This window comes from Protopterus annectens, chromosome 13.part0 (genome assembly GCF_019279795.1).
Source record: "Protopterus annectens isolate FY-2018-M chromosome 13.part0, PAN1.0, whole genome shotgun sequence".
Lineage (NCBI taxonomy): Eukaryota > Metazoa > Chordata > Ceratodontiformes > Protopteridae > Protopterus > Protopterus annectens.
Window position 1 is genome coordinate 165389986 of NC_056747.1, and position 19795 is coordinate 165409780.

Sequence of the window (19795 nt, forward strand, 5' to 3'; positions counted from 1 at the left end):
TGTTGGATATATCTGGTTAGGTACATACCAAAGGGGGCACTGTACTCAATTTTATTATTTTATTTTACATTTGTTGACCGGGAGTGTCCGGCTGAGCTATTGCCCTTTTTCAGTGGAAGCCCGGGGAGAAAAGCTCCAAAGATATACAACGCAATAAAATAGCAATACAGATATATTTCAATAAAAATAGCAATAGAGAATTTTGGTAGTTAAAATATGCACGCTACATAGATGTATATTGTTGACAGATAAAACAGTACAATATCAAAAAGGAGACTGTTAAAGTAGAATAAGTTGTATGTTTTGGTTTAAAAAGAGCGGAGTAAATATAAGGTTTTGTATGCAGAGTAGCAGAAACATAAAAGTTTACATAAGAAATTCAGGGACCAGAGTATAGAAGAAGCTTTGGAGGTTGCACAGGAAGCATGGGATGAAGTAGTTAATGGTAAGTTTTAGTAAGTTAGTTTGACTGTACTATAAAATGTAAGTAATAATCAGGGAGGGTGAGTACAATGGCAGGACCAGTGTTTTTTAAAGTGGTCTTTGATTTCTAGCTTAAATTGCTTGGGGTTAGTCAGGGACCTTATTTCTAGTGGGAGTTTGTTCCATGCAACAGAAGGATGGTAGCTATATAAGTTGCACCCCGTGTTGGATTTGGGTTTATGGATTTTTAGTAGGGCTTGGGTTGAGCTTCAGAGAAGTCTAGCAGGGGAGTAGTGAGAGATGAGAGAAGACAGACTTGGGCAGAAATCAGGCTGATATAGGATGGAGTGTATGGTTTGGAGTTGAGATTTTAGGAACAGGTGAGGTAGTTCAGGCCAGTTCAGGTATTTTAGGGAGAGACAGTAGTGAGATTTATATGTCTGTTGAGCTGCAAATCTAGTTATTTTGTGGTAGGTTGATACTAATTTGGTAAGTAGGGAGGAGTTCAGATTTGTGAGTATTTGGGAACAATAGGTTAGGTATGGCAGAAGGTAGGCATGGGTAAGAAAAATCCTAGTTTCAGAAGTTAGGAATTTGTTGTTCCTGTACAGTAGTCCTAGTTTTTGGTGTTTTTTTTTATACAACTGTTAATGTAAAGATGGTAATGCCAAGGAGCTTTGTGCTAGTTTCAACGTCTATAGGAGTAATGTTTAGGGACCTTATGGAGAAGGGAAGATTAATGCAGTTTGCAGATTTAGGTAGAAAAAGTAGTAATTTTGTTTTCTTAGGGTTGAGGATGAGCTGATTATTAGTCATAGGACACAGTTATATATCCATGTATTTAAAACAGTATTCACATATATTATAAAGCTAATTTAGAGATATAGATATATATACACATATATTAACCATACATACATATATATATACACATGTATACTTATAAAAAATCCATATAATGCTGTTCATCATAGGTTATCATTATACCCAAGTCAACTGTATCTATAACATTACTCACTATATAAGAAAGAAATCAACAATCATTAAAAACATTTAACTTATAAATGCTACAATTGTAGCTGTTGCAATGAACCCTTTAGACACCCAGTGGCTATATATTTAAATGTAGAGCAAACTACACATAGATTCAAATTTAGATGTATAGATACAGTTGACTTGGGTATAAACTACAATGGGATATAAGATTACAGGCTGATGTGAGTCCTGGCCTTAATAATGCCATTAGTGTGGATAATCTATGATGAACAACATTAAGAGTACCAAGCTTCGTTTATTAAAGTTGTTGTTTGGTGAAAACTTTGTATACTGATTATTAGTCAGCCATGTCTCTACTGAGTTGAAAGATGTCTGGGTAATTGTTAGGAGTTCTAATGGGGAATTAGCAATAGTTGACTGTAGAGTCATCTGTGCACTGGACAATGTTAGACTGAGAACAAGAGGAGTGGAGTGAGTTGGTGAAGTTATTCCAAGAGTACAGGTCCAAGAATGGAACCTTGAGGAACACCAGTTCTTACTGAGAGAGGGGTAGATAGTGCTGAGTCCCATTGTACTAACTGCAGCCAATCAGAGAGATCGCTAGAGAACCATGCAACTGTATCAGGGTAGAAGTTTAGGTCTACAAGTTTACTAAGTAGCACAGTGTGTGAGGCAGTGTCAAAAGCCTTAGAAAGGTCAAGGAATAGATAGGATATGAGCTTGTGATCATCTTTAGTCAGGGCTAAGGTGTTGAGAAATAATGGTAGAGCTGTGGTTGTACTATGCCTGGGACGGAAGCCATGCTGTGTTGGAGTGAGAAGCTTTTTTTGAAGAGATAATGCATAACTTGTTTGTCTATACATTTCTCAAGGATTTTGGAGAGAGGGGAGAGGATAGCGCTAAGTCTGAAATTAGATATTTCTGTGGAGTTACCTTTTTTATGAATAGGAAGAGTGTAAGACTGGTTTCAAATAGAAGGAACTTCAGACTCAGAAATGGAGCGATTGATTAGTATCAATACTCAACGATCAGTCTGATAAATGCTGAAAACAGAGGAACAATGACTTCCTTGGACTTGGATGCCATACCTTTGTTTATAAGTTGCGCAACATATTCAGGCTGAGGACAAGACAGCTTTAATTCCACAGAACAAGGGCAGTAGTAATTAAATAAGACACTACATCTACTGTCAAGCCATCAGTATGAAGCAGCTACAGATTATATACTGAAAGCATACTGCACAGCAGTAGCATTTTTCACCTAATGGGCACCACGCTGCCATAAGCCAACACTGACATGACAGGACAATGCTGTATGCTGCCAAAGAAATCCTCTCTCCAGAATGCATGATGAATGGCTGCAACTTGCTGCAAAGTTATACATGTTTCCTTAACACAAAGGCAAATTGTACCACTCCTCAGACTATGTAACACTAAACATGTACAGTATAAGTGATGCAGGCCCCATAGGTGCAGGGTAAAAATTCAGTACTTCCACTTGTCAGCACCACTTATGACTAGACTAGCCAGTCTTCAGTGAGTCGCTGCTTTTTGTTCCCTGTCCTGTTGTGGGACACAATCATTTGCAGTCATCACATTATCCTCTCTCATTTAACAGAACCTGACCCATTAGTGGATCAGCAACTTGCATTTTAGTCACCCAGTGCCCTCCAGATGTTTACTTCCCACTTCCTTTGTAACAGAAAGCAGCATGGCCATCATTATATTTCACTCTGCCAAAATATGCCAGTTATTATGATTGTACCTCTGCTCTCCAACAGAGATTACATTACTTAATGCTCTGCTCTAGTTACCTCCATTCTCTAATAGATGAGCTACAGCAAAGAAGTTCTGATTCTTTCTTCTTTTATCAGTCCCCTCAGACAGCTCTGCACCCCCCCCCCATCATAAATCAAAAGTCTCTATGGATTATATCACTCATAAAAAAGCAGGCAGTCACCTACTGACAATGAACAGAAGGTTGTAACCCTTGTAGATAAATGATTTTATGAAAGTAGAGGATAAATCTGATCAGAAGTGCATTTTCAAGTAGTCTTCTTGTAACACTGTTAATGCAATGCAACCTAATGACAAGTGAAGTGCTGCTATACCTTGAAGTCATGACTACGATTATAAATGTACCTTAAATGTGTATTTGGCACTGTAACCAGATCTTCTGATACGAACAGTCTCCAGCATCCCAGTGTACCGTAACTGCTGCAAAACGAGGGGCTCATCAAAGAAAAGCTCCCACTTTAAACACGAGAGAAAAAAGAACAAGTTAATAACAAACAAATACATACTTGTAGATCTAACAGTTCATTACAGTCTTTTGTCCACATTAAACGCTCTACATTTGTCAGCAGCATACAGTTACCTCTCAAAACATACAACAGGACAGAACAGCAAAGGACATTAGGTAGGAATTCTGATGTCACATTACTAGCTGTATTTCCACAACCAATATACAAAAATATAAACATGCTAATTAACAAATATGAACAAAAGCTAGCATTTACAGAGCTTGACCAAAATCTGCAACTATCCCTTGCTCTACCCTGCCTAAGTTCTTATTCTACCCATCTTAGTTATCGATGGACACACTACCAATGACTCCGGCAATGTGTTCATGGAACTCACCATCTTCACCATGAAACCGTGCTTTCTTCAGTTGGTCTTTAATCATCCATTTTCTTGTTATCATTAATATTCCCCTGCTCCCGGTCTCATTTTTTCAGATTCAGTGTTGCCACACCCCTTGAAAGTATGACACATAATTAATATAACACCTTTTGAGTTCTGTCTTGCAGTGCATGTGTGCCAAGCTGTTTTAAATTTCTACTGATACCAAAGCCCTTTATAACCTTCAGCATGTTACAAGCTCTCCATTACATGCCTTCTAACAGTCTACTCTACCCTCCCATGTAAAGCAGTACAAAAGAACATAATTCACTGCACTACTAATGCCTTGTAGAACGAGGAAATGACCTTCGCCTTTCCTGAATTCAGTACCCATACTGAGTGCAGACTGAATTCTGCACCTGGCACCATGGCATTTATCATGACTTCATCAGAGACGAGACTGATTACCTTTAGTGGCATTGTGACAAGTTATGTAATTCTAAACAGGACCAGCCCAAAACTGAGTCCTGTGGCACTGCAGAGCTTTTGCATTTCTCTCCAGATAATCACCTCACACAATCAAATTTCATACAATGCTTCTAAGAAGCTCATATCCATCTCAGCACACTCAAATTTATGCCACACCATTTCACTTCCCCATCAACCTTCTACAGCAATGGTTGTTTAAAAGTGTTGTTGAATTCCACATGCAAAACATTTAGACAAAGATTTGTGCACTCTAGTGGATCAGTGGTTAAGATTCCCACCTTTCTGCACTTAAATAGTAACTGCCTTGTGCAGATCTACTTGTTCCTTCTGCATTTGTATGGGTAATTCTTCGGTTATTCCAGTTTTCTCCATTCCTTAGCTCTCAGTTCTCTAACAGTTTCCTTCCTCTTTCCAAGACCTTACTTGACTGGCTATATATAACCTGTATACACACATGCATTGCACTTAACCTTTGCCCCTGTAGCCTGTGACATGGAATAAAGGGGTAATTAAGGAAATTATCAGGTAAAATTCTTGTCAAACTATATTCAGAGATAAAACTATTTTAACCTGGACTAGCAAGACCTCTCCTCTAAGAGTCCAACCTGGGAGGGGAAGACAGCAAGAGTAAAGTGGGATAAGCTGATTCTTCCAGGAGGACAGTGTGGATTGGGATTACCCAGAGCTACGGAAAATCAAAATACCAGCACACAGTGATCTGTGTAAAAGACTTAAATTGTAATATAACGTGCAACATGTATAAATTAGGCAAAAACAGACTGTTTCAGCTGAAACAAAATATAGCCTTCGTCAGTGCAAGTTATGATTCACACTGAAGGCTATATTTTGTTTCAGCTGTAACGGTCTGTTTTTGCCTAATTTACACAGGTTACACATGTTATATTAAAATTTAAGTCTTTTACACACATCACTGTGTGCTGGCCTTTTGATTTTCCACTGGACTGTTCCTTTCTGGGGCCGTGCACTTGCTGTACTTGAAAGGGTTTGTTTCGTTCTGGTATTTCAGAACTACACAGTTAAGGCTCCTATACATAGCACAAGCAGAAAAAACTATAATTCAAAGTGGAAACAGATACGGATGAAACAGGTGGGAGCCTCAAGAAACAAGGAAAGACTGGGATTTATAATGCAGGCCTTTAAGGAAGATAACAGTAATCATACAGAATATTGTATCTATAAAGTAGCAGAAAGTATCCTAAGAACTAAGCCAACATGGGAATGAAGAATGGAGAGTCTGCCGATGAGGATGACTGCAATTAGGGATACAGGCAATAGGCAAGAGAGGGCTGGAATACATTAGAAAAAAACTGGCAAAAGAACCAAAGTATTAGGGCAGATAACTAGAGAGGGAAAGATGCTAGAATAGGAAGATGCTAAGAATGTCTTTGGACTGCAGGTCAGAGACTGCCTTTGTTATCAAAGACTGATAGAGTATAAGCAAAGAGAAAGAAATAGGGGGATCCTAAATGAAAGAGCAAAACTGGGAGAATTTTTAGTAGAATCTAGAACAGAAGCTGCCATTAAAAAAGGAATAATTAGTAGAGCACATAAAATATGGCATGAAACCTGTAAGAATCAATCAGAGGAGTTTAGAAAAGGACTGAGAAGAGACACTGGATTAGCAATTCATAAAGAAAGAATTGGAGGATATACATTTCCCAAATATGCATCAAAATTTAGAAGACTTAGAATTTTTGCTTGGAAATGTTTACATAGATATTTTAATACTCCAAGTAGACTCCAGAGAATTTTTCCTCAGAGGTAGACAGCAAATGTTGAAAGTGTGACAGGGAAGAAAGAGGTAATTGGGAACTTATTTTCTAGGAGTGCAGTGAGTTGGCAGAATTTAAAGATTTCCTGTGAGATGTACTGTCGGAGATGCTGGGTTGACAGAATGGTGTGACGAGGGAGATGATTACAGTTGTGTACACTTACCATAAATGTAGATGTTAAAACTACAATCCACTCTGCTACAGGCCCCATGAAGGCTCAGTGTCTCTCCAACCTAGCATCACTCTTAAGTATTCAACTCCGATACCACCTTTAACATTCCTATAAGAAAAGTGCAGTCCGGGTCTGAACTGTCTGCAAACAGCTACAGCTAACTTTGAGTATGTGTCTAACTGTTTGAGCCAATCTTCATTTTCCCCTGGAGAGCACTGTGCTTTGGCTGTAAGCAGCCCCCCACCACCACCACCTCACACACACATCTTCCACTTTCTCTTATTCCCTTCTGTTAGCAAACAGTATCAATAACTGATCAATACTGTGTGTTTGTTTATTTAAACTATACCACAGTAGCCTACTGATACAAGGTTATCCTGGTTTTCCACCTGAGAAATTAAGACAAGACTTACAGTTTCAGAGCAGTCCTTGGTCAATTGTGATTGTTCTTAACACATACTTGTCTTGCTTTGGCTCATTTGCAGCAGTACAAAGAACTGCCTGCTCACACCCTTGTTCTCCCCTCCCCTTCCCTGTTTATTACCTTAAGACAATCCCAGAGTTAATAAATATTACCTGTGGCAGGCACCATTTGTAAAACTACAATCCACTCTGCTACAGGCCCCATGAAGACTCAGTGTCTCTCCAGTAAGTGTTTTACAACTGTAAATGCCTATTTATGTTGAATTGTATTAGACATTTTACAACTGTGTATGTTTATGTTGAATTTCAAGCCTGTACTCCAATCTGCTTACTTACACTATCAGACTATTTACCCCACTCATAGGACCAAAAACTGGGACTGGGTTAGCCCCGCTCCGCTTTGCTCCCCTCCCTGCCCCCTTATCCCACCCGCCCCCACTGTGTCTACATTTATAGCCACTAGGCCACACCCCTACTTCCTCTCCAACCTACACAACTTCCTCTCCAATTCCCACCCCCACCACTTTACTGTTTAACCACTACTATTCCTCTGAAGCACATTGACCCCACCCATTGATGACATATAACATGTCTATAAATAATTATAAACTCCTTCCTCTTATCTTACCACTCTTAATTCTGCCATACTTTCTTACTAGCTATGAAAATCTCACATTCGTAGGTTTCTCTTATCCAAAATGCCAAACCAAGACCCCCCTACCTCCAATGACTGTGGAACTTGCCCACTACTGCACTACCCAAAAAATTATAAATTCCAACCACTTGCTTCTAAAAAAAACCCTCCAATCAACACCAAAATCCAAATATGAACTAAAACTACTATTCAAAGTTATTAGACTACTAGCGTATCTAAGAAAAAACATAACCAAAGATGGGGACATCCATCCTAATCCAGGCCCAACCTTAACTCAAAATCCTACCAGCCCACCACTCTCCCACTGACTGGTCAATTCCCTCCTAATATGCCACTTAAACATTAGAAGCCTAAACAATAAGATACACAGCATGCATGCTGTACTAGCCACATACCTCCCCAACATAATGTGTCTATCTGAAACATGGCTCCGGCCATCAACCAAAGACAATGAGATCCTGCCTCCTGGTTACAATATACTTAGGGCAGATAAGAGTAAAGAAAAGAGGAGGTGGAATAGCCGTCTTATATAATAGCACACTTAACATCATAACTAACCCTATACAACCACCCCAGGTCTCTAACGCTGAAATACTAGCTCTAAAAATTCTACTAAATAATCATAAGGGCATTAACCTAATTGTCACCTATATTCCCCCTGGGAACAATGTAGAAACACTAGAGGTCATTCTACATTGGATAGCCAACAACTACCCTCAAGAAACCATTGTCCTGGGCGATGTTAATATTGACTGGAACCAATGCACAGCACAGTCCAACCCCATCCCTGTTAACCTACATGGATTCTCTCAGATACCATCATCTACCACACGTACAGGTAACAATAACCAAAAAGAGAGTATACTAGACTGGGTACTCACCAACAGTCATCCCCAGAACTATATGTCTGGAACTCTCCCTAATGATCTTAGTGATCACCTGCTCACATACATCATGAAAGACAAAATTAATTGTACAAGCTTACCTATTTATAGGTCTATCAGATCCAAGAAAAACTTTGACCCAACTAAATTTCAACTTTAACTCAAATCATGTAACTGGACAAAACTAAAGTTCCTTCCCCTTGATGAGGCAGTGTCATCATTTAACAATTCATTCCTTACTATACTTGACTCGCATGCCCCTAAACGCTCAATAAGAATTAAAACTCAACTAGCACCCTGGCTAACAACAGACACCAAAACCAAAATAACAACTAGAGACAAAGCGTGGGATAAATGGCGCACTACCAAACTACCCCTAGATCGTATCAAATTCCAACAACTTAGAAATGAGACTAAAAATGCCATCATACTAGATAAGAAAATTACTTCTACAATCTGCAACATAAACATCAGAATAACCCTCAAAAGTACTGGGCAGGCATAAATAAACTTCTCCAACCAGGCAAATCCACTACTCCGACCCCAGGAACATTATCTGACAAGAGCCAAGAAGATAAAGCCAATTCATTCAATACTTTCTTCACAGAAACCATCCAGTCATTAGCTACCCAACTTTCTCCTCCCCACACTTCTATAAACACTATACCCAACTCACCACTCTCTTTTAACTTCCAGCCAGTGTCCACATCCTTTATCAGATCCCTTTTGAAAAACTGAAGCCAACCACCCTTTCAGCCGATCTTCTGCGGCGAATACCTGCAAATTGCTGCAGATGTCGTAGCCTACCCTATCTCAATCCTAATTAACAGAACCATAACCGAGGCCTCAATCCCCTCAATTTGGAAAATATCCTATGTTATTCCACTCCACATAGGAGGTTCATCCACAGAACTATCCAACTATAGACCTATAGCCATACTATCACCACTTGCCAAAATTATGGAAAAGTGCATGCACAACCAACTAATGCTCTATCTAACCCAAAATAAACTACTCACAGACTCTCAACATGGATTCAGACCCCATCATAGTACAACCACTGCCCTCCTCTCTTTTACTGAAAACATTAATCTTAACCGGAATAATAAAAAATATCCTCCGCTCTCTTCCTGGACCTATCGAAAGCCTTCGATATGGTAAACCATCAGTTACTTCTATATACTTTAAAAACCCTGTATCTAGATACTCCAGCCCTTGACTGGTTTCAAGCTTACCTCACTGGGAGACCACAAGCAGTAATGTGGCAAAACAAGCTCTCCTGCCTACTACCAAATACCATAGGAGTTCCTCAAGGTTCTATATTAGGACCTCTCCTCTTTTCAGTCTTCATAAACGACATCCAAACAGTCATCCCTGAAGCCACCTGCATTCAATATGCAGATGACTCGACTATAATATGTTCCAATGCCTCTCTTGCAAATCTACTAACTACCACCCAACATAGCTTCACCAAAGTCGAAAACTGGCTTGCCAACCATCTCCTGATCTTAAATCCAAACAAAACCAAGTTACTTCTCTTCTACCCAACCAATAGATCTCCGACTGAAAACTTCACTATAAAATCCAATAATGGGACCATCATCTCCCCAGACACCTATACAAAGCTATTAGGAGTAAACATTGACAATAAACTCAGATTTGTTATACATATTAACCAAGCCATTAAGTCAGTCAACAAGAAACTTGGGACCCTATATAGAATTAAAGCCTTCCTTACCCCGAATGCCAGGGCAGCCACAGCCCGTTCACACCTTCTCTCTACCCTACTATATGCCTCTCCTGTCCTCACTCACCTTAACAAATCTGATCTGGCCAAGCTCTCATCCTGCTATAATCACATTGCCAGGTTCGTTACAGGCCTACCCTACAGAACACACCACTGTACTAACCTGAAAAAGCTTGGATGGATAGAATTCCCACACCTTCTTCACCAGTCCCAACTCATAGAGGCCTTCAAAATCCTTAAACAACCTGAGAATACCCCAGCACTAAAAAACTTAATGACTCCCTACTCCAATCTAAGCTGCCTTCGCTCAGCAAACAGACTCCTTGTCCAAACAACTAAATCTCTCAACCTAGGTGGTGACGCGCTATTTGCCAACACCACTGGTAAAATATGGAACTCTCTCCCAAATAACATCACGCTTGCAACTTCTCCAAGTCAATTCAAAAATAGTCTTTAAAACTCCACTTCAGGTCACACTGGCTATGTCCTTGCTCAAACCCAGACTAGCTCTGTGCCATTAACTAAAACATAAACAACTAGCTAAGATGATAAGTACTTTGTATACTGTGATAAAGAAATATGTATCCTGTCTAACTCTATGTCATTATACTGCCTAACGTCCTTGCTAATATGTTATTAATGTTACATTTGTAGTCATCTCAGAAATAGTAATGGCAGTCTTGTACTTGTATGTAAATAGCCTATGTTTTTGTTAAGTTCTTTCAGCTCATTTACTGTACCTAATTATCAATGTAACTCTGTTGGAGCTTTTCTCCCCGGGCCTCCGCTGAAAAAGGACATGTATCCAGTCGGACCATCCCGGTTAACAAATGTAAAATAAATAAAAATAAATAAATGTTCGAGTGTATTCACTGTTGCAGTCATTACATTTGGGTTATCTGCTTGCAGGTAGCCCTCAGTCGGCCTGATTAACAAAGTCTTGGGTCCTGCGTCAGTTGCTGTCCCTTCTTTCACAACGTCAGGTTGTCAGGGGTATAAAACATGCAGCAGACACCATTACATCAGTTTTTCTTGCTCCAGATGTCAGGTGCCCCCCTAATGGGGCGCAATTAAATATAAAAGTACAATGACATACCTCCAACAAAAAAGCAAATACACCAAAAAGGCTTTTAAGCATAGTAAAGGAAAGTAGAGGTATAGCCAAAAAGAAGTTAGGGGGCTGGAGGGAGGGTAACCAGGACTGCAACAGTGAATACACTTGAACATCTACATTTATGTTTAAGTGTACACAACTGTACGATGTTCTTCATGTTTCACTGCTGCAGTCATTACATTTGGGTAGATTCCCAAAGCTGTGGTTGGGAGGAAGAATTTAGATAGCATTAGGACCAGCTATAAGGCCCTGCAAGACTGAAGTGGCTAAGCCAGTTCTGGATTTAAAGAAAATTGGCAACTGGTAATGCTTTGTGAAGGTATGTACAGAACTCCAGGTACCAGCTTCTAGGATGTCTCTGGTAGGGGCACCCCTAAGAAAGGCTGTAGAGGTAGATGCAGCCCTGGTTGAATGGGGTCTAATCCCCTGTGGGATAGGTTTTCCATGGTGCTTATAGCAGAAATGAATGCAATGGCCTATCCATTTAGAAATGGTTTGCTTTGAAACAGCATTTCCCTCTGCCCCTGCAGCAAATGCCACCAGCAGTTGTTCAGATTTCCTTTGAGGTTTAGTCCTGTCCAAGCAAAATCTAAGTTGTCTGTGCACATCTAAGGAGTGCAGTATCCGTTCCCCTTTGTTCTGTGGATTAGAAAAGAAGGTTAGCAAATGAATGGATTAAGAGCCACACTGGATACCACCTTGGGCATGAAGGAGGGATTGGTCCTGAGGGACACTGTCTGCATGAAAGATGATGAAAGGCTTCACTGCCATAAGGGCCTGCAATTCAGATACCCTTCTTGCTGAAGTCATTGCTAAAAGGAAAGCCATTTTCCAAGAAAGGGATTTTAACTCTGCACTTGCAGCTGGCTCAAAAGGAGACAGAGTGAGTTTTTCTAATACAAAGTTAAGGTCCCAGGCTGGAGTTGGGGCTCTTCTGGGTGGTCATAAGTTTTTGGCCCCTCTGAGAAATCTGCTTGAGCAATGGGTGAGAAAAGAGGGGTAGTTCAATGTTGCAATGAGCTGAAATGGCAAAGGCGCAAATTTTGATGGAGGAAAAAGAAAGGCCCTTGTGAAGCATCTCAGTTAAGTATCGAAGAATCTGAGGTAAACTGGGCGCTGCTGTGGCCATCCCTTGAGTTTGCTTCCAGGCACAGAATCTTTTTCCATTTTTCAGCATAAGATTTTCTAGTACTAGGCCGCCTTGCCTCCAAAATTACATCCAACACTTGTTTACGGAGGGATAGTAACGGGGACATTAGGTAATTAGCCAGGCTGCCAAAGTTCAGGGTTTGAAGCTGGTAGGGGTCTGAGGCAGGTGCCATGGGGCTAGCTGTGACACACTGCGCAATAGGGTGTACCAGTGTTGGCGTGGCAGTCTGATGCAATCAAGTATCATCCTTGGTTTATCCTATTTGAGCTTTAGTAGTACTTTGGAAATGAGAGGCAGAGGAGGAAAGGCATAAACTGATAGATTTTTCCAGCTGAAGGACAGAGCATTCACTTTCCAAGCTTGTTTGTGGGAGTCCTTGTGTAGAATTTGTCCAATTGGTAGTTCTGGGGGGAGGCAAACAGGTCTATATCTGGGCTCCCCAATTTATCAACATGTTGAAAGTCTTTGGTTCCAGTTTCCACTTGTGTGGGTCCATTAGATTTCTGCTTAGTTCGTCTGCCAGTGTATTTAGTTTTCCTGGCAGGAATTGAGCGTATAGATGCACTTGGTAGCTCAAGTCTGTGTTCCACAGAGCCATGGCTAGTATGCAGAGGGGGTAGGAATGGGTACCCCCCTGCTTATGTACCACATAACAGTGGTGTTGTCCGTCCTTACCATTAACTGTCCTGGAAGAATGTGGTCCTTGAAGGCTGTCAGACCATTCTGTACAGCTAATAATTCTTTTTGATTGATATGCAGGTGTATTTGACTTGGGTTCCATTTGCCCTGAATGCACTTCCCTGCCATGTGAGCCCCCCATGCATAGTCTGATGTATCTGTTGTTAGGGTTTTGGTGGCAGGGGGTAGCGTCAATGGTAGTCCTTTGTTTTGGTGGCAGGCCTCTGCTCACCAAAGGAATTCTAACCGTACACAATGTATGATAGGAATCATTGCTTCTAAATCCTGAGAATGTTGACACCATAGGCTTTTTAGGTACCTCTGTAGTTTCCTCATATGTAGTCTTGCATATGGAATTAGTAGAATGCATGAGGCCATGAACCCCAAGGCTTGCAGTATTTGCCTTGCAGATAGCAGGGTTTTTGTGGCCATTAGTTTCAAGTTGTCAAATGAATTTGTTTCTCTGGCATGAGGAAAGGCATCTGAGAAGTTGTGTTCAAGCTTGCTCCCAGAAATATAATTTGTTGACAGGGCACCAGCTGTGATTTCTTTTAGTTTATGTTGTACCCCAGACAAGTTAGCACCTTTTGTACAAATGCCAGATGATTCAAAAGTATGTCCTGGCTTTCTGCCTGAATTAGACAATTGTCCAGGTATAGGTATATTTGAATATTTCTTTGCATGCAAAATGCAATGACTGGAGCTAGGCACTTTGTGAATACCCTGGGCGAAGTAGATAAGCCAAAGGGCAGTACAGAGAACTGATAGTGCATGCAGCCTGCTTTGAAGCATAGGTATCTTCTACAAGATTCCCTGATTGGGATGCGCAGGTAAGCTTCCTTTAAATCCAGTGTTGCCAACCAGGCATCTTTGCCTATCATGGGAAGCAACTGGTGAAGAGTTAGCATCTTGAAGTTTGGAATCACCAAAAAGGTGTTTAGGATAGAAAGGTCCAGGATAAGGCGCCATGAGTTGTCTTTTCTGGGTACCAGGAAAAGTCTTGAGCAGAAACCTTGTCCCTTTTCGTCTTCTGGTACAGTCTCATTAGCATTTAATCTTGAGAGAGAGAGTACTTGCTTTTGAGCCTCTGCCCACTGATTTGGGGGTAGAACTGGCCAACCGTTTGGGGGTTGGTAATGTGTGTAAGTGAAATCTGTATCCTTGGGAAACTTTGTTTAAAACCCATTTGTCCTGGGTAATGAGTTCCCAGTTTTTTGCTTGCAGAGCAATCTTTCCCCCTAAAGGAGCAGTCAGTTGAGAAGTGCTTGGAAGTTTTAAAGTTAAGTCAATGAGACAGCTTACCATGGGGGGGAGTCTTAATACTCCCTGATTTGGAAGTGGGAGCCCCCTACTGCTTAGTCCTGTACGTACCCAGGGACTGATGCCTGGTTGTTCTGCTGGTTCTGAGTTTGAACTGAGAAGGCCTGAAAGAGGCAGGAAAGGACCAATTTTTTGAGGGCCAATGCCTACTAAATCTTGGAGGCTGCACTTGTAAGAAATATTTAACAGTTTGCATAGATTTAGCTTTTTCCTCCATCTTTTTAAGTTCTTCTTCAGCTTTGTTGCCAAACAGGTGGTCCTGATTTAAGGGAGCATCCAGCAATTTAGTTTTAACATTATCTGGCAAAGATTGCTCTTTAAGCCAATCATGCCTTCTAAGTACAGACTCAGTGACAGCAGCCCTGCAAGATGCCTCTAGTGAATCAAAACCACATTGCAAAGTATGTTTTCCAACCTGTTCAGCAGAATGCATTAAATCCTGTAAATCCTTATTTTCAGCACAATCAGGAATCAACATCATTTTCTGTTTAAGCAATCCAATAATATGCTGCTGATACTTCAACATATGAAACTGCCAATTTAAGGTCCTGATGGCCAAGGTTGCAGTGCTGTATACCTTCTTACCCCATCTATCCAGGGCCCTGGAATCTCTATCAGAGGGGGTAGGATTTTTAGCAGTAGTAGCCTTAATGCCCTTGGGCCCCTGTGAAATGGTCTCAAGATCTGCAGTAGGGTTTTTAAAAAGAAACTTGAGAACCAGGAAAAGTACAGTTTTGTACCTACCATAAATGTAGATGTTCGAGGATCCACATTGCTGCAGTCCTAACTAAAGGGTAGTCCGCTGTCCAGTCGGCCCGAATACCAAAGTATATGGCTGACGTCGGTCAGGGCGCATTAGACGGACGTCAGTACGTCAGGGTACTAATGCGCATGACCGACGTCATATCCTCAGTCTTTTCTTGCCCCAGATGTCAGAAGACCCTGAAAAGATAAGGCCAAAACCCAAAAACTCCAAACATACCTGCACCAAAAATATGTACAATATATACAAAATTAGCAGAAGACAACCTCACCTACACAACCACCCCTAGACACAGAGGGGAAGGAGGGAGGGTAAATTGGACTGCAGCAATGTGGATCCTCGAACATCTACATTTATGGTAGGTACAAAACTGTACTATGTTCTTCATTCCACATTGCTGCAGTCCTAACTATTGGGTAGAATCCCAAAGCAGAGGTAAGGGAGGCTGGCAAATCATAAGGAAGCAGGAACTGACAACATGCCTTGCAAAATAGCTGTGGCAAAACCAGCCCTAGACTTAGAGTAGAGAGGAAGGTGATAATGCTTAGAGAAAGTATGCACTGAACTCCAAGTAGCTGCCTCCAAAATATCCTTAGTTGCCACCCCCCTTAGAAATGCTGTTGAAGTGGCAGAAGCCCTAGTGGAATGAGGCCTAATCCCAGCTGGAATCTCCTTGCCATGATGGGAATAACAAAATGCAATGCAACACCCAATCCACCTAGAAATAGTTTGTTTTGACACAGGCTTGCCCTGTGAACTCAAAGCAAAAGAAACAAACAACTGCTGAGACCGCCTAAAATCCTTAGTCCTGCTCAAATAATAACGCAATTGCCTGTGTACATCTAAAGTGTGCAAAATCTTTTCCCCTTTATTTTGGGGTTCTGCATAAAAAGTAGGCAAATGAATAGTTTGGTTTAAAGCCACACTAGAAACCACCTTAGGCATAAAGGAAGGATTAGTACGTAAAGATACCCTATCCTTATGAAAAATCAAAAAAAGCTCCACTGCCATAAGGGCCTGCAACTCAGAAACCCTTCTTGCAGAAGTAATGGCCAACAAAAAAGCAGTCTTCCATGACAAGTATTTCAATTCAGCAGTAGCCGAGGCTCAAAAGGTTGTAGAGTAAGTTTCTCCAACACAAAATTGAGATCCCAAGCAGGAGTAGGAGCTGTCGGGGGTCTTATATTCTTTGCCCTCTAAGAAATTGCTTGAACAAAGGATGAAAACAATGGTGGGTCACAATCATAGTGAGCTGAAATTGCTGCAGCATGAATCTTAATGGAAGAGAAAGACAAACCTTTGTCCAATAACTCAGTAAGATATTGAAGAGCCACACTCAAATTAGGCTCAGAAATCTCCAAATTGTTTGCTGCACTCCAAAATAAAAATCTCTTCCATTTTTCTGCGTACACTTTCCTTGTACTAGGTCTTCTGGCTTCCATAATCACATTTAAAACTTGTTGAGGAAGTTGAGACCTGCTGTCTTTCAAAACAGAATATGCCAGGCTGTTAGATGAAGAGAGTGAAGCTTGACATTGAGCAGATGACCGTCCCTCTGAGACAACAGGTGTGGAATCAAAGGTAAAGGCCATAGAGGCTTCCTTACCAGACTCCACAGTAATGGGTACCAGTGCTGCCGAGGCCAAGCTGGAGCTATTAAAATCATCCTTGGCTTGTCTTGTCTGACCTTTAGAAGCACCTTTGGAAGAAGAGGCAGAGGTGGAAATGCATACACATGAAGATTTTTCCAACTGAAAGAAAGAGCATCCACTTTCCAAGCTGTGTGATGAAACCTCTTTGTGCAAAACTTTGGCAGCTGGTGGTTTAGTGGAGAAGCGAACAGATCTATGTCTGGAGTTCCCCATGACACTGTCAATTTTTGAAATACATGAAGATCCAGTTTCCACTCGTGGGGATCCATGATTTGTCTGCTTAACACATCTGCTAAGGAGTTCTGTGCTCCAGGCAGAAACCTTGCCTGAAGAGTTAGTTGCAAGCTGAGCGCAGTCTCCCATAAAATCATTGCTTGCCTGCACAATGGGTAAGAATGTGTTCCCCCTTGTTTGTTGATGTACCACATGACAGTTGTGTTGTCTGTTAGAATCAACACCTGCCCTGGAAGAAGTAATTCCTTGAAAGCCATTAATGCAAACTGGACTGCTAACATCTCTTTCATGTTGATATGTAGATGTTGTAGTCTGGCAGGCCACTTGTCTTGTATCCACTTTCCATTTAGATGAGCTCCCAAGCAATGTCTGAGGCATCTGTCGTTAGAATCTGACTCGCCTCTGGCCGGGTCACAGAGAGTCCCTTGTTTAGGTGACATTCCTGAGCCCACCACAAAAATTCCTTTTGAATGCAAGGTATTATATGAATGACAGTGTCCAAATCCTGGCAGTGCTGTGTCCATACATTTTTGAGATACCATTGCAGCTTCCTCATATGCAGTTTGGCATTGGGAAGCACCAGAATACAAGATGCCATGAACCCTAAGGCTTGAAGGACTGTCCTTGCAGTCAGCCCGGACTGAAGAGATAGGTGATGGAAGTAATTGGAAAGATTCTTTTGTTTGTCCGGGGTTAAAAAGGCCATCTGGGCTGCTGTATTCAGTCTCACACCCAGAAAGCACATGTCTTGAGAGGGTACTAGACTGGACTTTATTTCGTTCACAGAATACCCTAGGCATCTTAGCACTGCTATGACATATTCCAAATGCTGTAGAAGTTATTCCTTTTCTTGAGCCAGAATCAGGCAATCGTCCAAGTAAGGATAGATTTGAATTCCTTTTAGCCTGAAGTAAGCTATCACTGGAGCCAGAACCTTTGTGAATACTCTGGGCGCAGTAGATAAGCCAAAGGGCAATGCAGAGAACTGATAATGAGAATTTCCAGCTCGAAAACGCAGATACTTCCTGCAAGTTAGTCTTATAGGCACATGAAGGTAAGCTTCCTTGAGATCTAAAGTTACCATCCAGTGATCTTTGCCCAGCAGAGGTAAAAGCTGTTGTAACGTCAACATTTTGAACTTGGGAATGTCCAGATAAGTGTTGAGGATAGATAAATCCAAAATTGGTCTCCACGTGTTCCCCTTCTTCGGTACTAGGAACAGGCGAGAATAAAATCCTAGGCCTCTTTCTGGTACAGGAACTGGCTGAATGGCCCCTATTTGGAGCAACAGAGAAATTTGCTTGTGAGCCTCTGTTCTTTGTAGAGGAGGAATGTCTGGCATGCCTTTGAAAGGAGGCAAGGTGTGGAAATAAAACCTGTAACCGTGGTGAATGATATCCAGAACCCATCTGTCTTGGGTAATTAAATCCCAATTTTCTTTGAAAAGAGACAGCCTTCCTCCCAAAGGTGCTGCCAGGCGAGAATGAACTGGCAGCTGGAAAGGCAGGTCATTGGGTCTGCTTACGAAAGGACTGACCCCTGCCCTCACTAGAAGTCTGAGCAGGGGAACTCCCTGTCCTAGGCCTAAAGGAACCCTGAGCTCTGCCCCTACCACGTCTAGACCTACCCCTAGACTGGGAATCATAAGCAGGATAAGTCCATCCCTTAGAAGGCCAATTTCTACTAAACTTCGGAGGCTGCACCTGCAAAAAATCCTTAACAGTTTGCATAGACTTAGCCTTGTCCTCCATTTTCTTTAAGACTGCTTCCACAGGTGAACCAAACAACACATCAGACTGTAAAGGAGCATCCAAAATCCTCGTTTTAACATGCTCAGCTAAATTCTGATCTCTCAACCAGGCGTGCCTACGAAGAACAGAACCAGTGGCAGCCACCCTCGAGGAGGCCTGCACAGCATCAAAACCACACTGCAAGGAATGTTTACCCACCTGTTCAGACACATGAACTAAATCCTGCAACTCTTTACACTCAATACCTTCCGCCAGAGCATCCACCTTAGATATCAGTTGTGAAAGGAGATAATTCTGATATTTTAACATGTGAAACTGACAATTCAACGCCCTCATGGCTAAAGTGGAAGAAGTATACACTTTCTTTCCCCATCTATCCAAAGCCCTTGCCTCTTTATCAGGAGGGACAGGATTTTTAACAACTGAGGCCTTCACACCTTTAGGCCCCTGAGAGACAGTTTCCGGGTCTGCCCTAGGACTCTTAAAAAGATACTTATGAGCTTCAGGCACCCTATAATACCTATCCGGTTTAACTGGGGCAGGAGGCAAAGAATCAGGATTCAGGGAAGCCTCTGCAAAAACATCTTCCACCACATTCAGAACAGGAGGTATAGCTAAAGGCCTATGCTGGGGTAAAAACAAGAATTCCCTAAGCCTTTTCCTGGAATCAGAGAAATCTTGACCTTCCCATTTAAAATGCTCCCTCATGGAATGCAGTCTCTCTGAAAATGAAAAATCCTCAGGAGGGGAAGCCGAAGGAGTAGAATCATCCACATCAGAATCAGAATAAGGAGGATACTCCTGCAAGTCTTCAGTCAAGACTCAAGCCTCCGAACACTGCTCAAAACTCTCAAACTCAGGTTCCACCCTAGGCCTCTTATCAGGAGGGGGCATAGAACCTCTTATCATAGTAATCAAATCCTCTGCCAT

At 41.5% G+C, this 19795-nt stretch overlaps 1 protein-coding gene across 1 annotated transcript in view; it reads right to left on the minus strand.

The window, feature by feature from the left end:
- MYO9B (myosin IXB) overlaps nt 1-19795 on the minus strand; it is a 1188949-nt gene that overhangs the window by 573115 nt on the left and 596039 nt on the right. The window contains exon 18 of the mRNA XM_044054768.1: nt 3561-3671. Coding sequence (XP_043910703.1) covers nt 3561-3671 — 111 coding nt within the window. The remainder of the gene's footprint in view (nt 1-3560; nt 3672-19795) is intronic.